Genomic DNA, 15559 nt, shown 5'->3' with positions numbered 1-15559 from the left:
ACAAAGTCCTGCGGCCCCTTCCTCCCGGTGCCGCAGGGCCAGACTGATTCCCAGATTCCCCCTCTGTCTGCCATCCAGCCAGACCCCCACCCCCACCTGCTGCCCCCCCGGCCACCACAGCTGCCCCCTGCCCAGGACGCTCAGCTGGAGGAGGCCAACAGGAGCCTCCACAAGGCCCTCGCCCTGGAAGGTAAGGTAGCTCACAGCTGAGACAGGAAGTTCACTTTACTGCAGTTTTGTACTTTACTAGGTGGACCTGCACCCAGACCTGGTCCCCCTCGGGCTCCAGACCTGTGTGCAGCACTCTCATATCCCCCGATGCTCCGTCAGTGCATCTTCAGCGGGTCTCTGGTCTGAATCTTTAATGATGTGGAGAAGAAACTGGGTCACTGCAGCAGAAACGGTCTGTTTCACTGCAGAGAGGCTGTGACGCCACCTGGTGGCAGCAGACGCAATGAGACTAACCTGCATAACAGTTTCTATAAAAACTAGTTTGTTTGTTGATACTGCAGAACAAAATAAATAAAGGACAGACCTCACAAACAGAATCTGGACCAGGAGCTTGGTCCGCTATAACAAAGAGAACTGGCTGCGGTGTTTCCCAGGTTGGGCGTGAAAGACTAAGAACAAGGCAAATGAGTTCAGGAAACTTTACAAGTCTGTTATCTGAGAACTGGATGGTCAGAGAGCCTGTGGAGGTGGAGAGGCAACAAAACAAGTCTGTGATTTACAGCGAGCAGTTTCCACCGGCAGCGGTAAGAAGAGGTAACATACCAGAGTCTGCCTTAGAACACGAGTCCGCCTTAGAACACATCACGTCCGCCTTAGAACACACCACGTCCGCCTTAGAACACATCACGTCCGCCTTAGAACACATCACGTCCGCCTTAGAACACACCACGTCCGCCTTAGAACACATCACGTCCGCCTTAGAACACATCACGTCCGCCTTAGAACACATCACGTCCGCCTTAGAACACACCACGTCCGCCTTAGAACACATCACGTCCGCCTTAGAACACACCACGTCCGCCTTAGAACACACCACGTCCGCCTTAGAACACATCACGTCCGCCTTAGAACACATCGAGTCCGCCTTAAAACACATCGAGTCCGCCTTAGAACACGAGTCGGCCTTAGAACACACCACGTCCGCCTTAGAACACATCACGTCCGCCTTAGAACACACCACGTCCGCCTTAGAACACGAGTCAGCCTTAGAACACATCACGTCCGCCTTAGAACACATCACGTCCGCCTTAGAACACACCACGTCCGCCTTAGAACACGAGTCAGCCTTAGAACACATCACGTCCGCCTTGAAAAACATCACGTCCGCCTTAAAACACATCGAGTCCGCCTTAAAACACATCGAGTCCGCCTTAGAACACGAGTCGGCCTTAGAACACACCACGTCCGCCTTAGAACACATCACGTCCGCCTTAGAACACACCACGTCCGCCTTAGAACACGAGTCAGCCTTGAAACACATCACGTCCGCCTTGAAACACATCACGTCCGCCTTAGAACACATCACGTCCGCCTTAGAACACACCACGTCCGCCTTAGAACACGAGTCAGCCTTAGAACACATCACGTCCGCCTTGAAACACATCACGTCCGCCTTGAAACACACCACGTCCGCCTTAGAACACACCACGTCCGCCTTAGAACACGAGTCAGCCTTAGAACACATCACGTCCGCCTTAGAACACATCACGTCCGCCTTAGAACACACCACGTCCGCCTTAGAACACGAGTCAGCCTTGAAACACATCACGTCCGCCTTGAAACACATCACGTCCGCCTTAGAACACACCACGTCCGCCTTAGAACAGGAGTCAGCCTTAGAACACATCACGTCCGCCTTGAAACACATCACGTCCGCCTTAGAACACATCACGTCCGCCTTAGAACACACCACGTCCGCCTTAGAACACATCATGTCCGCCTTAGAACACGAGTCGGCCTTAGAACACGAGTCGGCCTTAGAACACATCACGTCCGCCTTAGAACACATCACGTCCGCCTTAAAACACATCACGTTCGCCTTAGAACACGAGTCCGCCTTAGAACACATCACGTCCGCCTTAGAACACGAGTCGGCCTTAGAACACATCACGTCCGCCTTAGAACACATCACGTCCGCCTTAGAACACATCACGTCCGCCTTAGAACACATCACGTCCGCCTTAGAACACGAGTCGGCCTTAGAACACATCACGTCCGCCTTAGAACACATCACGTCCGCCTTAGAACACGAGTCGGCCTTAGAACACACCGAGTCGGCCTTAGAACACACCACGTCCGCCTTAGAACACATCACGTCGGCCTTAGAACACACCACGTCCGCCTTAGAACACACCACGTCCGCCTTAGAACACACCACGTCCGCCTTAGAACACGAGTCGGCCTTAGAACACATCATGTCCGCCTTAGAACACGAGTCAGCCTTAGAACACATCACGTCCGCTTTAGAACACATCACGTCAGCCTTAGAACACATCACGTCCGCCTTAGAACACATCACGTCCGCCTTAGAACACACCACGTCCGCCTTAGAACACGAGTCAGCCTTGAAACACATCACGTCCGCCTTGAAACACATCACGTCCGCCTTAGAACACACCACGTCCGCCTTAGAACACGAGTCAGCCTTAGAACACATCACGTCCGCCTTGAAACACATCACGTCCGCCTTAGAACACATCACGTTCGCCTTAGAACACGAGTCCGCCTTAGAACACATCACGTCCGCCTTAGAACACGAGTCGGCCTTAGAACACATCACGTCCGCCTTAGAACACATCACGTCCGCCTTAGAACACATCACGTCCGCCTTAGAACACGAGTCGGCCTTAGAACACATCACGTCCGCCTTAGAACACATCACGTCCGCCTTAGAACACAAGTCGGCCTTAGAACACACCGAGTCGGCCTTAGAACACACCACGTCCGCCTTAGAACACATCACGTCGGCCTTAGAACACATCACGTCCGCCTTAGAACACACCACGTCCGCCTTAGAACACACCACGTCCGCCTTAGAACACGAGTCGGCCTTAGAACACATCATGTCCGCCTTAGAACACGAGTCAGCCTTAGAACACATCACGTCCGCCTTAGAACACATCACGTCCGCCTTAGAACACATCACGTCCACCTTAGAACACGAGTCCGCCTTAGAACACACCACGTCCGCCTTAGAACACATCACGTCCGCTTAGAACACACCACGTCCGCCTTAGAACACATCACGTCCGCCTTAGAACACATCACGTCCGCCTTAGAACACGAGTCGGCCTTAGAACACATCATGTCCGCCTTAGAACACGAGTCCGCCTTAGAACACACCACGTCCGCCTTAGAACACATCACGTCCGCTTAGAACACACCACGTCCGCCTTAGAACACATCACGTCCGCCTTAGAACACATCACGTCCGCCTTAGAACACATCACGTCCGCCTTAGAACACATCACGTCCGCCTTAGAACACGAGTCGGCCTTAGAACACATCATGTCCGCCTTAGAACACGAGTCGGCCTTAGAACACGAGTCGGCCTTAGAACACACCACGTCCGCCTTAGAACACACCACGTCCGCCTTAGAACACATCACGTCCGCCTTAGAACACGAGTCAGCCATAGAACACATCACGTCCGCCTTGAAACACATCACGTCCGCCTTAGAACACGAGTCCGCCTTAGAACACACCGAGTCGGCCTTAGAACACACCGAGTCGGCCTTAGAACACATCGAGTCGGCCTTAGAACACATCGAGTCGGCCTTAGAACACACCGAGTCGGCCTTAGAACACATCACGTCCGCCTTAGAACACATCATGTCCGCCTTAAAAGTCAAGTTTACCTTAAAACACCACAAGTCCGCCTTAAAAACCAGGGTCTTCTGTAATGTCATTAAGTCTTCGATGTGTGTGATTGACAGGTCTGAGGGACTGGTACCTGAGGAACACGATAGGCTCCACCCATCAAACCCAGGCCAACGGAAAGGTGAACGCAGGGGTCAACGCCAAGGTCAAAGGTCAGGCCGGAGGGGGAGGAGCTCCGCAGGGCAGACGGAGGACTCACGGCGGCATCCAGCAGTCGTCCTATCAGACGGAGACGGGACATCATCACGCGCCGCCGCATCACAAACAGAAGCTGCCGCATTCGGCCACGTTCCACGGACATCCGCTGCACGGCAGGTAGGACTCAGGTCACCTGGACAGGTACAGAACACCTGAGCTCCTGAAGACCAGCTCACGCTCTCTCTCTCTCTCTCAGGTCTGTGGACAGCTCTCTCTACCACGACTCCTTCCCTCCTCAGAAACAGGAAGTTCCTCTCAGAGACCTGACCGTGGATCAGCCGTCTCCCGGAACTCTGGTCTGACCAATCAGGACGCTGAGGGACGGATACACAGGCCAATCCCGGGCTGGCTCCCCAGGATCCGCAGACTTTGTGGTTCTCCTGAAGAACCAGGAGAACCTCCTGCAGCTCAGCGTGAACGCCGTTCAGGTTACACCAGCAGCTTCTCTGAGGCTCCGCCCACACGACTACGTTCTCGTTTTAAAACTCAGACCTTCTGCAGCTGCGGAGCAGACAACCTTCTTCCTGTTTACGCCGGCTCGCACACGCTCCGTGTACGTGAACGCTCACGTGATGTGCGTATTGAGTCGTTTAGTACAGACGGAGATCAGCTCTGATGCGGAGCTGAAACGCTGGTGTGGACGCAGATCGTAGTCGTGTGGACGTAGCCCCAGTTCACCTGAAACCCCGCCCACCCTGACGTCACACATGATGTCAGGGTGGCGTCTCTGACATCACACGTCAAACTGCAGGATTTGTTTTTAAATTTTTCTACGACGGCGTCTTCAATCTGTTATCAGACTCTGCTCAGACAATCAAACGCAGTTTTTATACGATGATGATGAAACTGTTGCACCAGCTGACGTCACCGCCGCCGTTTGTCTGGTCAGATCAGCTCTTGCTAAAGGTTAAACTGATCAGATCAGGTGACCTGTTTGATCCCTCAGGTGAGTCCAGGCAGAAACCAGCAGGTGAGATTCTTCAGGTATTCTTACAGTTTGGACTCGACGCCTCTGCACTAAACGTTAAAGCGCCGCTGCAGGTCGGTCCTGCTCACTTCTTTCCTCGTCACATAACCAGAAGTTCCTCGTTCCTTTCACCCGGTGAAGAACCAGGAACACCAGAACGTTCCTCTCTCTGACTCTGAGCAGCAACAGAAAGTTTATACGCACAAAGCTGTTCTCTTGGTGTTCCTGTCTGTGTCTCTGCACAGGTGCGACGACTCGTGAGGTCGGTTCTGTTTTCATGTTTGTTTATTTTTAATTAAATTGGTGATACAGAATGTGTAACATGAGTCACACCGAGAACATTTAGCCTGACAGGTGCTTCACTGCTGGCCTGTTACTTACTTCAGGAACCATAATTTCATACCGAAAAAATTGAAAGCAAACACAAATTAAGGGAGAACATGAGAAACATGACACCATGAGAACAGGACATCATGAGAAACATAACACTAGGAGAACATGAGAAACATGACACCATGAGAACAGGACATCATGAGAAACATAACACTAGGAGAACATGAGAAACATGACACTATGACAACAGGACACCATGAGAACATGAAAAACATAACACTAGGAGAACATGAGAAACATGACACCATGACAACAGGACACCATGAGAACAGGACATCATGAGAACATGAAAAACACAACACTAGGAGAACATGAGAAACACAACACTAGGAGAACATGAGAAACACGACACTAGGAGAACATGAGAAACGGGACACTAGGAGAACATGAGAACAGGACAACATGAGAAACATAACACTAGGAGAACATGAGAAAAGGACACCATGAGAAACATGAGGACAGGACACCATGAGAACATGAGAAACATAACACTAGGAGAACATGAGAACAGGACACCATGAGAACATGAGAAACATGAGGACAGGACACCATGAGAACATGAGAAACATGAGGACAGGACACCATGAGAACATGAGAAACAGAACACTAGGAGAACATGAGAAAAGGACACCATGAGAAACATAACACTAGGAGAACATGAGAACAGGACACCATGAGAACATGAGAAACATGAGGACAGGACACCATGAGAACATGAGAAACATGAGGACAGGACACCATGAGAACATGAGAAACATAACACTAGGAGAACATGAGAAGCATAACACTAGGAGAACATGAGAACAGGACACCATGAGAACATGAGAAACAGAACACTAGGAGAACATGAGAAACAGAACACTAGGAGAACATGAGAACAGGACACCTGGAGAACATGAGAAACAGAACACTAGGAGAACATGAGAAAAGGACACCATGAGAAACATAACACTAGGAGAACATGAGAACAGGACACCATGAGAACATGAGAAACATGAGGACAGGACACCATGAGAACATGAGAAACATGAGGACAGGACACCATGAGAACATGAGAAACATAACACTAGGAGAACATGAGAAGCATAACACTAGGAGAACATGAGAACAGGACACCATGAGAACATGAGAAACAGAACACTAGGAGAACATGAGAACAGGACACCTGGAGAACATGAGAAACAGAACACTAGGAGAACATGAGAAACATATCACTAGGAGAACATGTGAACAGGACACCTGGAGAACATGTGAACAGGACACTAGGAGAACATGTGAACAGGACACCTGGAGAACATGAGAAACAGAACACTAGGAGAACATGAGAAACAGAACACTAGGAGAACATGAGAACAGGACACCTGGAGAACATGAGAAACAGAACACTAGGAGAACATGAGAAACAGAACACTAGGAGAACATGAGAACAGGACACCTGGAGAACATGAGAAACAGAACACTAGGAGAACATGAGAACAGGACACTAGGAGAACATTAGAACAGGACACCTGGAGAACACGAGAAACAGGACACCATGAAAACAGGAGAAGGAACTTCCTGTCAGTCGGTCTGACGAGGACTTCAGTCTCTGCAGGACTTGGAGTCAGAATCCAGATCCAGTCTGAGAGCAATAAGAGGATCGAAGCTTTTCAACTTTTCAGGATGAAAATAATTTGCAGCGACAATCAGACGATGACGTCACAGTGTTGACTGATTTATAAATATGTTTATTGATCGACTGAATGGAGCCTGTTTTTGTACCGAGCTTCACACTTTTATAAAAATGTTGGACTCGACATGAACGAAATGCAACTTTTTAACATGTGAAATCAGTGTTTTATGGAGGTCTGATGATTCTTATCAGTATGTTTATTACTGTTCAATAAGTTGTCTGTCTGTCGACACCCAGAGCAACACATTCTCTCTCCCGACTCCTCACATATGGACGCTTGGTCAAGACCCCTTGGCGTCACTTTTTAACATCCTGGGTACCCTTTAGCGTCGTCTAACATAGAAACATAACACTAGGAGAACATGAGAACAGGACACTAGGAGAATATGAAAAACAGGACACCATGAGAAACAGGACAACTTAAGAACATGAGAAACAACATTAGGAGAACATGAGAAACAGGACAACTTGAGAACATGAGAAACAAAATTAGGAGAACATGAGAACAGGACACCATGAGAACATGAGAAACAACATTAGGAGAACATGAGAAACAGGACACCATGAGAACATGAGAAACAGGACACCATGGGAACATGAGAAACAGGACACCATGAGAACATGAGAAACATAACATTAGGAGAACATGAGAAACAGGACACCATGAGAACATGAGAAACATAACATTAGGAGAACATGAGAACAGGACACCATGAGAACATGAGAAACAACATTAGGAGAACATGAGAAACAGGACACCATGAGAACATGAGAAACAACATTAGGAGAACATGAGAACAGGACACCATGAGAACATGAGAAACAACATTAGGAGAACATGAGAAACAGGACACCATGAGAACATGAGAAACAACATTAGGAGAACATGAGAACAGGACACCATGAGAACATGAGAAACAACATTAGGAGAACATGAGAAACAGGACACCATGAGAACATGAGAAACAACATTAGGAGAACATGAGAACAGGACACCATGAGAACATGAGAAACAACATTAGGAGAACATGAGAAACAGGACACCATGAGAACATGAGAAACAACATTAGGAGAACATGAGAACAGGACACCATGAGAACATGAGAAACAACATTAGGAGAACATGAGAAACAGGACACCATGAGAACATGAGAAACAACATTAGGAGAACATGAGAAACAGGACACCATGAGAACATGAGAAACAACATTAGGAGAACATGTGAACAGGACACCATGAGAACATGAGAAACAACATTAGGAGAACATGAGAAACAGGACACCATGAGAACATGAGAAACAGGACACCATGGGAACATGAGAAACATAACATTAGGAGAACATGAGAAACAGGACACCATGAGAACATGAGAAACATAACATTAGGAGAACATGAGAACAGGACACCATGAGAACATGAGAAACATAACATTAGGAGAACATGAGAAACAGGACACCATGAGAACATCATAGTTTGGCTTAAAATAACAATGTTACGTGACTTAAGTTACGTTACATGCGTAATTTATGCCACTTACATAACCTATTTAAGGAATAAAAACACTCAGTGTTGACTGTCATATATCCTACATCTACCTTTACTGTTCATAAATGAACCTGCATATCTTCCCCAGTGCGTTACAAACTCGTGCCAACGGGTCTTCACCATGTGTCCATATGTGACGACTTGGGAGTGAGAATGTGTTTCCCAGAGGCCTCGGCTCTTTTACAGTCTGATCTGAGCTCAGAAACCAGTCTGAACCTCCTGCTTGCTCCAACATGACGTCGCGCAGTTTTAATGACGTCTGAAAGATAAAGTCACAAATGAACTTCACCAGCAGACAAGGTCACAGTGACTGACTTCATCAACGTAGATTTACACGAGCGGCAGCGAGCGACATGATGGATCCACATCTCTTTAGCCGTGGTAGTGACGTCTGTCTGTCCGCCACTTTGTTCAGACTGAAATATCTATTGGAGGATTTTTTGTTTGGTTTCTGTAGTAAAACTGATTAAAAGCACAAACTCTGCTGTCATGTGACCATGGATGTATAAAGATAGCTGCTTACAGCGTTGGAGGCGGGGCCACGTCCATTCCTATGAAAGCTGCTGAGCGGCTCCGGGGTTTAAATGGGGATAAAATGATTTAATGGTGCAGCTCTTCTAGACTTTCCAGATGTTATCAGGCCGAATGGATCAGTTTCTGATAGTGAACTGAGTCATTTCATTGGGTTTGTGACTCAAAAACCTTTCACAGTCTCTTGTTTCACAATGTCTGTCTGTGGGAAAAGTCTTTTTGGGCCACAGTGCATCACGTGACGGGAAGTTGCAAGTCCACGCTTTGGCCACTATGGCGGCACAGGCCAAAAAAAAAGTTCCGCTTTACTTTCAGGTACGCGGCCAACTGAAAATGCACAGTAGGGTTTCGAGTTCCCACGTTGTGATGACGTAGCTGATTTAAAAATTGCTTTTCTCAGCTCGAGGAAAGTTTTACAAATATAAAACCTCCGCGGTTCAACCGTTCCTAATAGAAATAGTCACATTTTACCTTGTTTGTGTGTTTTATAAAGGTGGCTTACGTGGAAAATGCCTTCTGGGCTGCTGCAGTACTGTGAGTGGCCACTGGAAAAAACTGGAAGTAAGGCCGAGAGATGACGTCTTATTATACATCCATGCCTCACAGCCGTTATTTATATCCCCCACCTGTTTTGCATCCCGCCCTACTGCGCTGTGATTGGCTAGCTCATTACTTTGACGCATTCTTCTGATTGAACATCAGTTTTTCTCTCGAATTTTCGGCAAGTCCCGCTACCAAACAGTGACGCCACTGATGCTGACGATAATGTAATAATAATACAAATTAAAGTACATGTTTATTTTAGGAAATCATGTATTCATAACCAAAACTGTGTTGAATGAACACGTTACACGCAGAAAGCTTAGAGAACCGTATGAGATAACAAAACACACTAAAATAATTTCAAATGAAAGCATTTTAGTTAACATAATTGTCGGGGAGATCTAGGGAGAAGGCTGCGCTCGTTATCTTAACGTGTGTCAATTAACTAATCAGATCGTTCCTATTTCATAATGAAGAACAACTACAAAAGTTATTCAGTAAGTTGCAGCTAATGTTCACTCACAAGGACGCGTTGAAGGAACTGAGCGGGACGCAAAACAGGTGGGAAAAATAACGCACTTCAGAGGAGCAGAAAGACTCCCAGCATGCACTTCTTCTAACTGGTCAAAACTCTGAATACACAGTGTCTGGGTACAGTACTGTGGAGTACTGTGAATATTCAGGGCTGTAGCTACGATTATACAAATGCACACAAGTCACAGGTCCAAATTCCTCCAGCGGAACTCCACCAGCCAAACTCTGTACAAATTTGTGAGAATTTAAAAAAGCATATTTATTCACGTACCTGTTCAGTTGTATTTCATGTAAGTTTTTGTCACACTGTGTTGGAGTGTGGTCCCAGGTATTTTGGTCTGGTTAGAAATATTCTTTTTATTTAAATGTAATAAAAAAACAAACTCCTTGATTCATCACGTGTTTAATCAGAGAATATAAACTCGTCCTCCAGCCATTATTAACATACAGAGGACACGACCTCCTCAGTGATATAACCCTGACAGTATTTGGTCAGAGTACAGTGCTGTACTTGTGCAGTAGTACTAGTACCGTGCAGTACTCTGTTGTACCAGTATTTGTTCAGTCCCCCTTCAGGTCCAGGATCAGCTGTTGTCCAGCTGTCTAAACAGTCTGTGGGAGTGACATCACAGCTGTTTCTGTCGTGATGCGTTCAGGTGCACTCTGTATAGTCGGTGTTTCTTGTACAGTCTGAACTTTGTGTAAAAATCATTTTCTATCTTTTTGGACTATTTTGTCATTTGTACTTTTTTCACTCTGAACTCTTTCTGCTGTTTGACGTTGGAAACTTAAAAGGCTTCATGTAAATACAAATAAAATGACACACTGTAAACATGCTGTTTTTAAATAAAGATTTCTCTTCACTGATTCCATGTTAATAGATCAATATCAGATCACACTTTACTGATCTCAGCTCCAGCTGATATGATGTCTGAACTATATACAATACTGTCAATTTTATTTTTCTATTTTTTCATTTAAATACAGCAGGATTATATATATATATACACACATATACACTCACCTAAAGGATTATTAGGAACACCTGTTCAGTTTCTCATTAATGCAATTATCTAATCAACCAATCACATGGCAGTTGCTTCAATGCATTTAGGGGTGCGGTCCTGGTCAAGACAATCTCCTGAACTCCAAACTGAATGTCAGAATGGGAAAGAAAGGTGATTTAAGCAATTTTGAGCGTGGCACGGTTGTTGGTGCCAGACGGGCCGGTCTGAGTATTTCACAATCTGCTCAGTTACTGGGATTTTCACGCACAACCATTTCTAGTGTTTACAAAGAATGGTGTGAAAAGGGAAAAACATCCAGTATGCGGCAGTCCTGTGGGCGAAAATGCCTTGTTGATGCTAGAGGTCAGAGGAGAATGGGCCGACCGATTCAAGCTGATAGAAGAGCAACTTTGACTGAAATAACCACTCGTTACAACCGAGGTATGCAGCAAAGCATTTGTGAAACCACAACACGCACAACCTTGAGGCGGATGGGCTACAACAGCAGAAGACCCCACCGGGTACCACTCATCTCCACTACAAATAGGAAAAAGAGGCTACAATTTGCAAGAGCTCACCAAAATTGGACAGTTGAAGACTGGAAAAATGTTGCCTGGTCTGATGAGTCTCGATTTCTGTTGAGACATTCAGATGGTAGTCAGAATTTGGCCTAAACAGAATGAGAACATGGATCCATCATGCCTTGTTACCACTGTGCAGGCTGGTGGTGGTGGTGTAATGGTGTGGGGGATGTTTTCTTGGCACACTTTAGGCCCCTTAGTGCCAATTGGGCATGGTTTAAATGCCACGGCCTACCTGAGCATTGTTTCTGACCATGTCCATCCCTTTATGGCCACCATGTACCCATCCTCTGATGGCTACTTCCAGCAGGATAACGCACCATGTCACAAAGCTCCAATCATTTCAAATTGGTTTCTTGAACATGACAATGAGTTCACTGTACTAAAATGGCCCCCACAGTCACCAGATCTCAACCCAATAGAGCATCTTTGGGATGTGGTGGAACGGGAGCTTCGTGCCCTGGATGTGCATCCCACAAATCTCCATCAACTGCAAGATGCTATCCATCAATATGGGCCAACATTTCTAAAGAATGCTTTCAGCACCTTGTTGAATCAATGCCACGTAGAATTAAGGCAGTTCTGAAGGCGAAAGGGGGTCAAACACAGTATTAGTATGGTGTTCCTAATAATCCTTTAGGTGAGTGTATATATATATACACAGGTGCTGGTTATATAATTAGAATATCATCAAAAAGTTGATTTATTTCAGTAATTCCATTCAAAAAGTGAAACTTGTATAATATATACATTCATTCCACACAGACTGATATATTTCAAGTGTTCATTCCTTTTAATTTTGATGATTATAACTGACAACTAATGAAAACCCCAAAATCAGTATTTCAGAAAATTAGAATATTGTGAAAAGGTTCAATATTGAAGACACCTGGTGCCACACTCTAATCAGCTAATTAACTCAAAACACCTGCAAAGGCCTTTAAATGGTCTCTCAGTCTAGTTCAGTAGGCTACACAATCATGGGGAAGACTGCCGACTTGACAGCTGTCCAAAAGACGACCATTGACACCTTACACAAGGAGGGCAAGACACAAAAGGTCATTGCTAAAGAGGCTGGCTGTTCACAGAGCTCCAAGCACATTAATAGAGAGGTGAAGGGAAGGAAAAGATGTGGTAGAAAAAAGTGTACAAGCAATAGGGATAACCGCACCCTGGAGAGGATTGTGAGACAAAACCCATTCAAAAATGTTGGGGAGATTCACAAAGAGTGGACTGCAGCTGGAGTCAGTGCTTCAAGAACCACCACGCACAGACGTATGCAAGACATGGGTTTCAGCTGTCGCATTACACAAGACACAGCGTCAGAAGACAAAAAGGACTGGACTGCTGCTGAGTGGTCCAAAGTTATGATCTCTGATGAAAGTACATTTTGCATTTCCTTTGGAAATCAAGGTCCCAGAGTCTGGAGGAAGAGAGGAGAGGCACAGAATCCACGTTGCTTGAAGTCCAATGTAAAGTTTCCACAGTCAGTGATGGTTTGGGTGCCATGTCATCTGCTGGTGTTGGTCCACTGTGTTTTCTGAGGTCCAAGGTCAACGCAGCCGTCTACCAGGAAGTTTTGGAGCACTTCATGCTTCCTGCTGCTGACCAACTTTATGGAGATGCAGATTTCATTTTCCAACAGGACTTGGCACCTGCACACAGTGCCAAAGCTACCAGTACCTGGTTTAAGGACCATGGTATCCCTGTTCTTAATTGGCCAGCAAACTGGCCTGACCTTAACCCTATAGAAAATCTATGGGGTATTGTGAAGAGGAAGACAACAATGCAGAAGAGCTGAAGGCCACTATCAGAGCAACCTGGGCTCTCATAACACCTGAGCAGTGCCACAGACTGATGGACTCCATGCCACGCCGCATTGCTGCAGTAATTCAGGCAAAAGGAGCCCCAACTAAGTATTGAGTGCTGTACATGTTCATACTTTTCATGTTCATACTTTTCAGTTGGCCAACATTTCTAAAAATCCTTTTTTTGTATTGGTCTTAAGTAATATTCTAATTATCTGAGGAACTGAATTTGGGATTTTCATTAGTTGTCAGTTTTAATCATCACAATTAAATGAAATAAACATTTGAAATATATCAGTCTGTGTGTAATGAATGAATATATATAATATCCAAGTTTCATTTTTTGAATGAAATTACTGAAATAAATCAACTTTTTGATGATATTCTAATTATATGACCAGCACCTGTATATATATCATAATCATCGTAATAATATCAGTGACACAACCTCAACAGCTGGTTACAAACAGCTGGTTAGAAACAGACAAACAGCTGGTTAGAAACAGACAAACAGCTGGTTATAAACAGACAAACAGCTGGTTCGAAACAGACAAACAGCTGGTTAGAAACAGCTGGTTAGAAACAGACAAACAGCTGGTTACAAACAGCTGGTTAGAAACAGACAAACAGCTGGTTAGAAACAGCTGGTTAGAAACAGACAAACAGCTGGTTAGAAACAGCTGGTCACAAACAGCTGGTTAGAAACAGCTGGTCACAAACAGCTGGTTAGAAACAGCTGGTCACAAACAGCTGGTTAGAAACAGCTGGTTAGAAACAGACAAACAGCTGGTCACAAACAGCTGGTTAGAAACAGACAAACAGCTGGTCACAAACAGCTGGTTAGAAACAGCTGGTTAGAAACAGCTGGTTATATATAGCTGGTCACAAACAGCTGGTTACAAACAGCTGGTTACAAACAGCTGGTTAGAAACAGCTGGTCACAAACAGCTGGTTAGAAACAGCTGGTTAGAAACAGACAAACAGCTGGTCACAAACAGCTGGTTAGAAACAGCTGGTTAGAAACAGCTGGTCACAAACAGCTGGTTAGAAACAGCTGGTTACAAACAGCTGGTTACAAACAGCTGGTTAGAAACAGCTGGTCACAAACAGCTGGTTAGAAACAGCTGGTTAGAAACAGACAAACAGCTGGTCACAAACAGCTGGTTAGAAACAGCTGGTTAGAAACAGACAAACAGCTGGTCACAAACAGCTGGTTAAAAACAGCTGGTTAGAAACAGACAAACAGCTGGTCACAAACAGCTGGTTAGAAACAGCTGGTTATAAATAGCTGGTTAGAAACAGACAAACAGCTGGTTAGAAACAGACAAACAGCTGGTTACAAACAGCTGGTTATAAACAGACAAACAGCTGGTTATAAACAGACAAACAGCTGGTTATAAACAGCTGGTTATAAACAGCTGGTCACAAACAGCTGGTTAGAAACAGCTGGTCACAAACAGCTGGTCACAAACAGCTGGTTAGAAACAGCTGGTCACAAACAGCTGGTTAGAAACAGCTGGTCACAAACAGACAAACAGCTGGTCACAAACAGCTGGTTAGAAACAGCTGGTTATAAATAGCTGGTCACAAACAGCTGGTTAGAAACAGCTGGTTAGAAACAGCTGGTTATAAATAGCTGGTCACAAACAGCTGGTTAGAAACAGCTGGTTATAAATAGCTGGTCACAAACAGCTGGTTAGAAACAGCTGGTTAGAAACAGCTGGTTATAAATAGCTGGTCACAAACAGCTGTTTAGAAACAGCTGGTTATAAATAGCTGGTCACAAACAGCTGGTTAGAAACAGCTGGTTAGAAAATGCTAACTCTCAGTTAGCTCCTGGTGCTCTTTAGGAGAAGGACATGTCTCTCTGTAGGAAGGTTGCGTGTGTG

General features: G+C 45.6%; 1 protein-coding gene across 2 annotated transcripts in view; it reads left to right on the top strand.

Annotated features, from left to right (window-relative positions):
• The window catches only part of ccdc120a (coiled-coil domain containing 120a), a 44363-nt gene extending 33222 nt beyond the window's left edge, over positions 1-11141 (top strand). For both annotated transcript variants that reach the window (XM_038722655.1, XM_038722654.1), the window contains exons 9-11: positions 1-190; positions 3948-4206; positions 4286-11141. The exon at positions 1-190 is cut by the window's left edge and continues 595 nt beyond it. In XM_038722655.1, coding sequence (XP_038578583.1) covers positions 1-190; positions 3948-4206; positions 4286-4391 — 555 coding nt within the window. In that variant the 3' untranslated portion in view covers positions 4392-11141. The remainder of the gene's footprint in view (positions 191-3947; positions 4207-4285) is intronic.
• Positions 11142-15559: the final 4418 nt, after the last annotated feature.

Source organism: Micropterus salmoides, unplaced genomic scaffold (assembly GCF_014851395.1).
Source record: "Micropterus salmoides isolate LMB-PRFRI ecotype aquatic unplaced genomic scaffold, ASM1485139v1 Ms_hic_scaffold_16, whole genome shotgun sequence".
NCBI lineage: Eukaryota > Metazoa > Chordata > Actinopteri > Centrarchiformes > Centrarchidae > Micropterus > Micropterus salmoides.
This window is presented reverse-complemented; position numbering and strand designations above follow the sequence as displayed.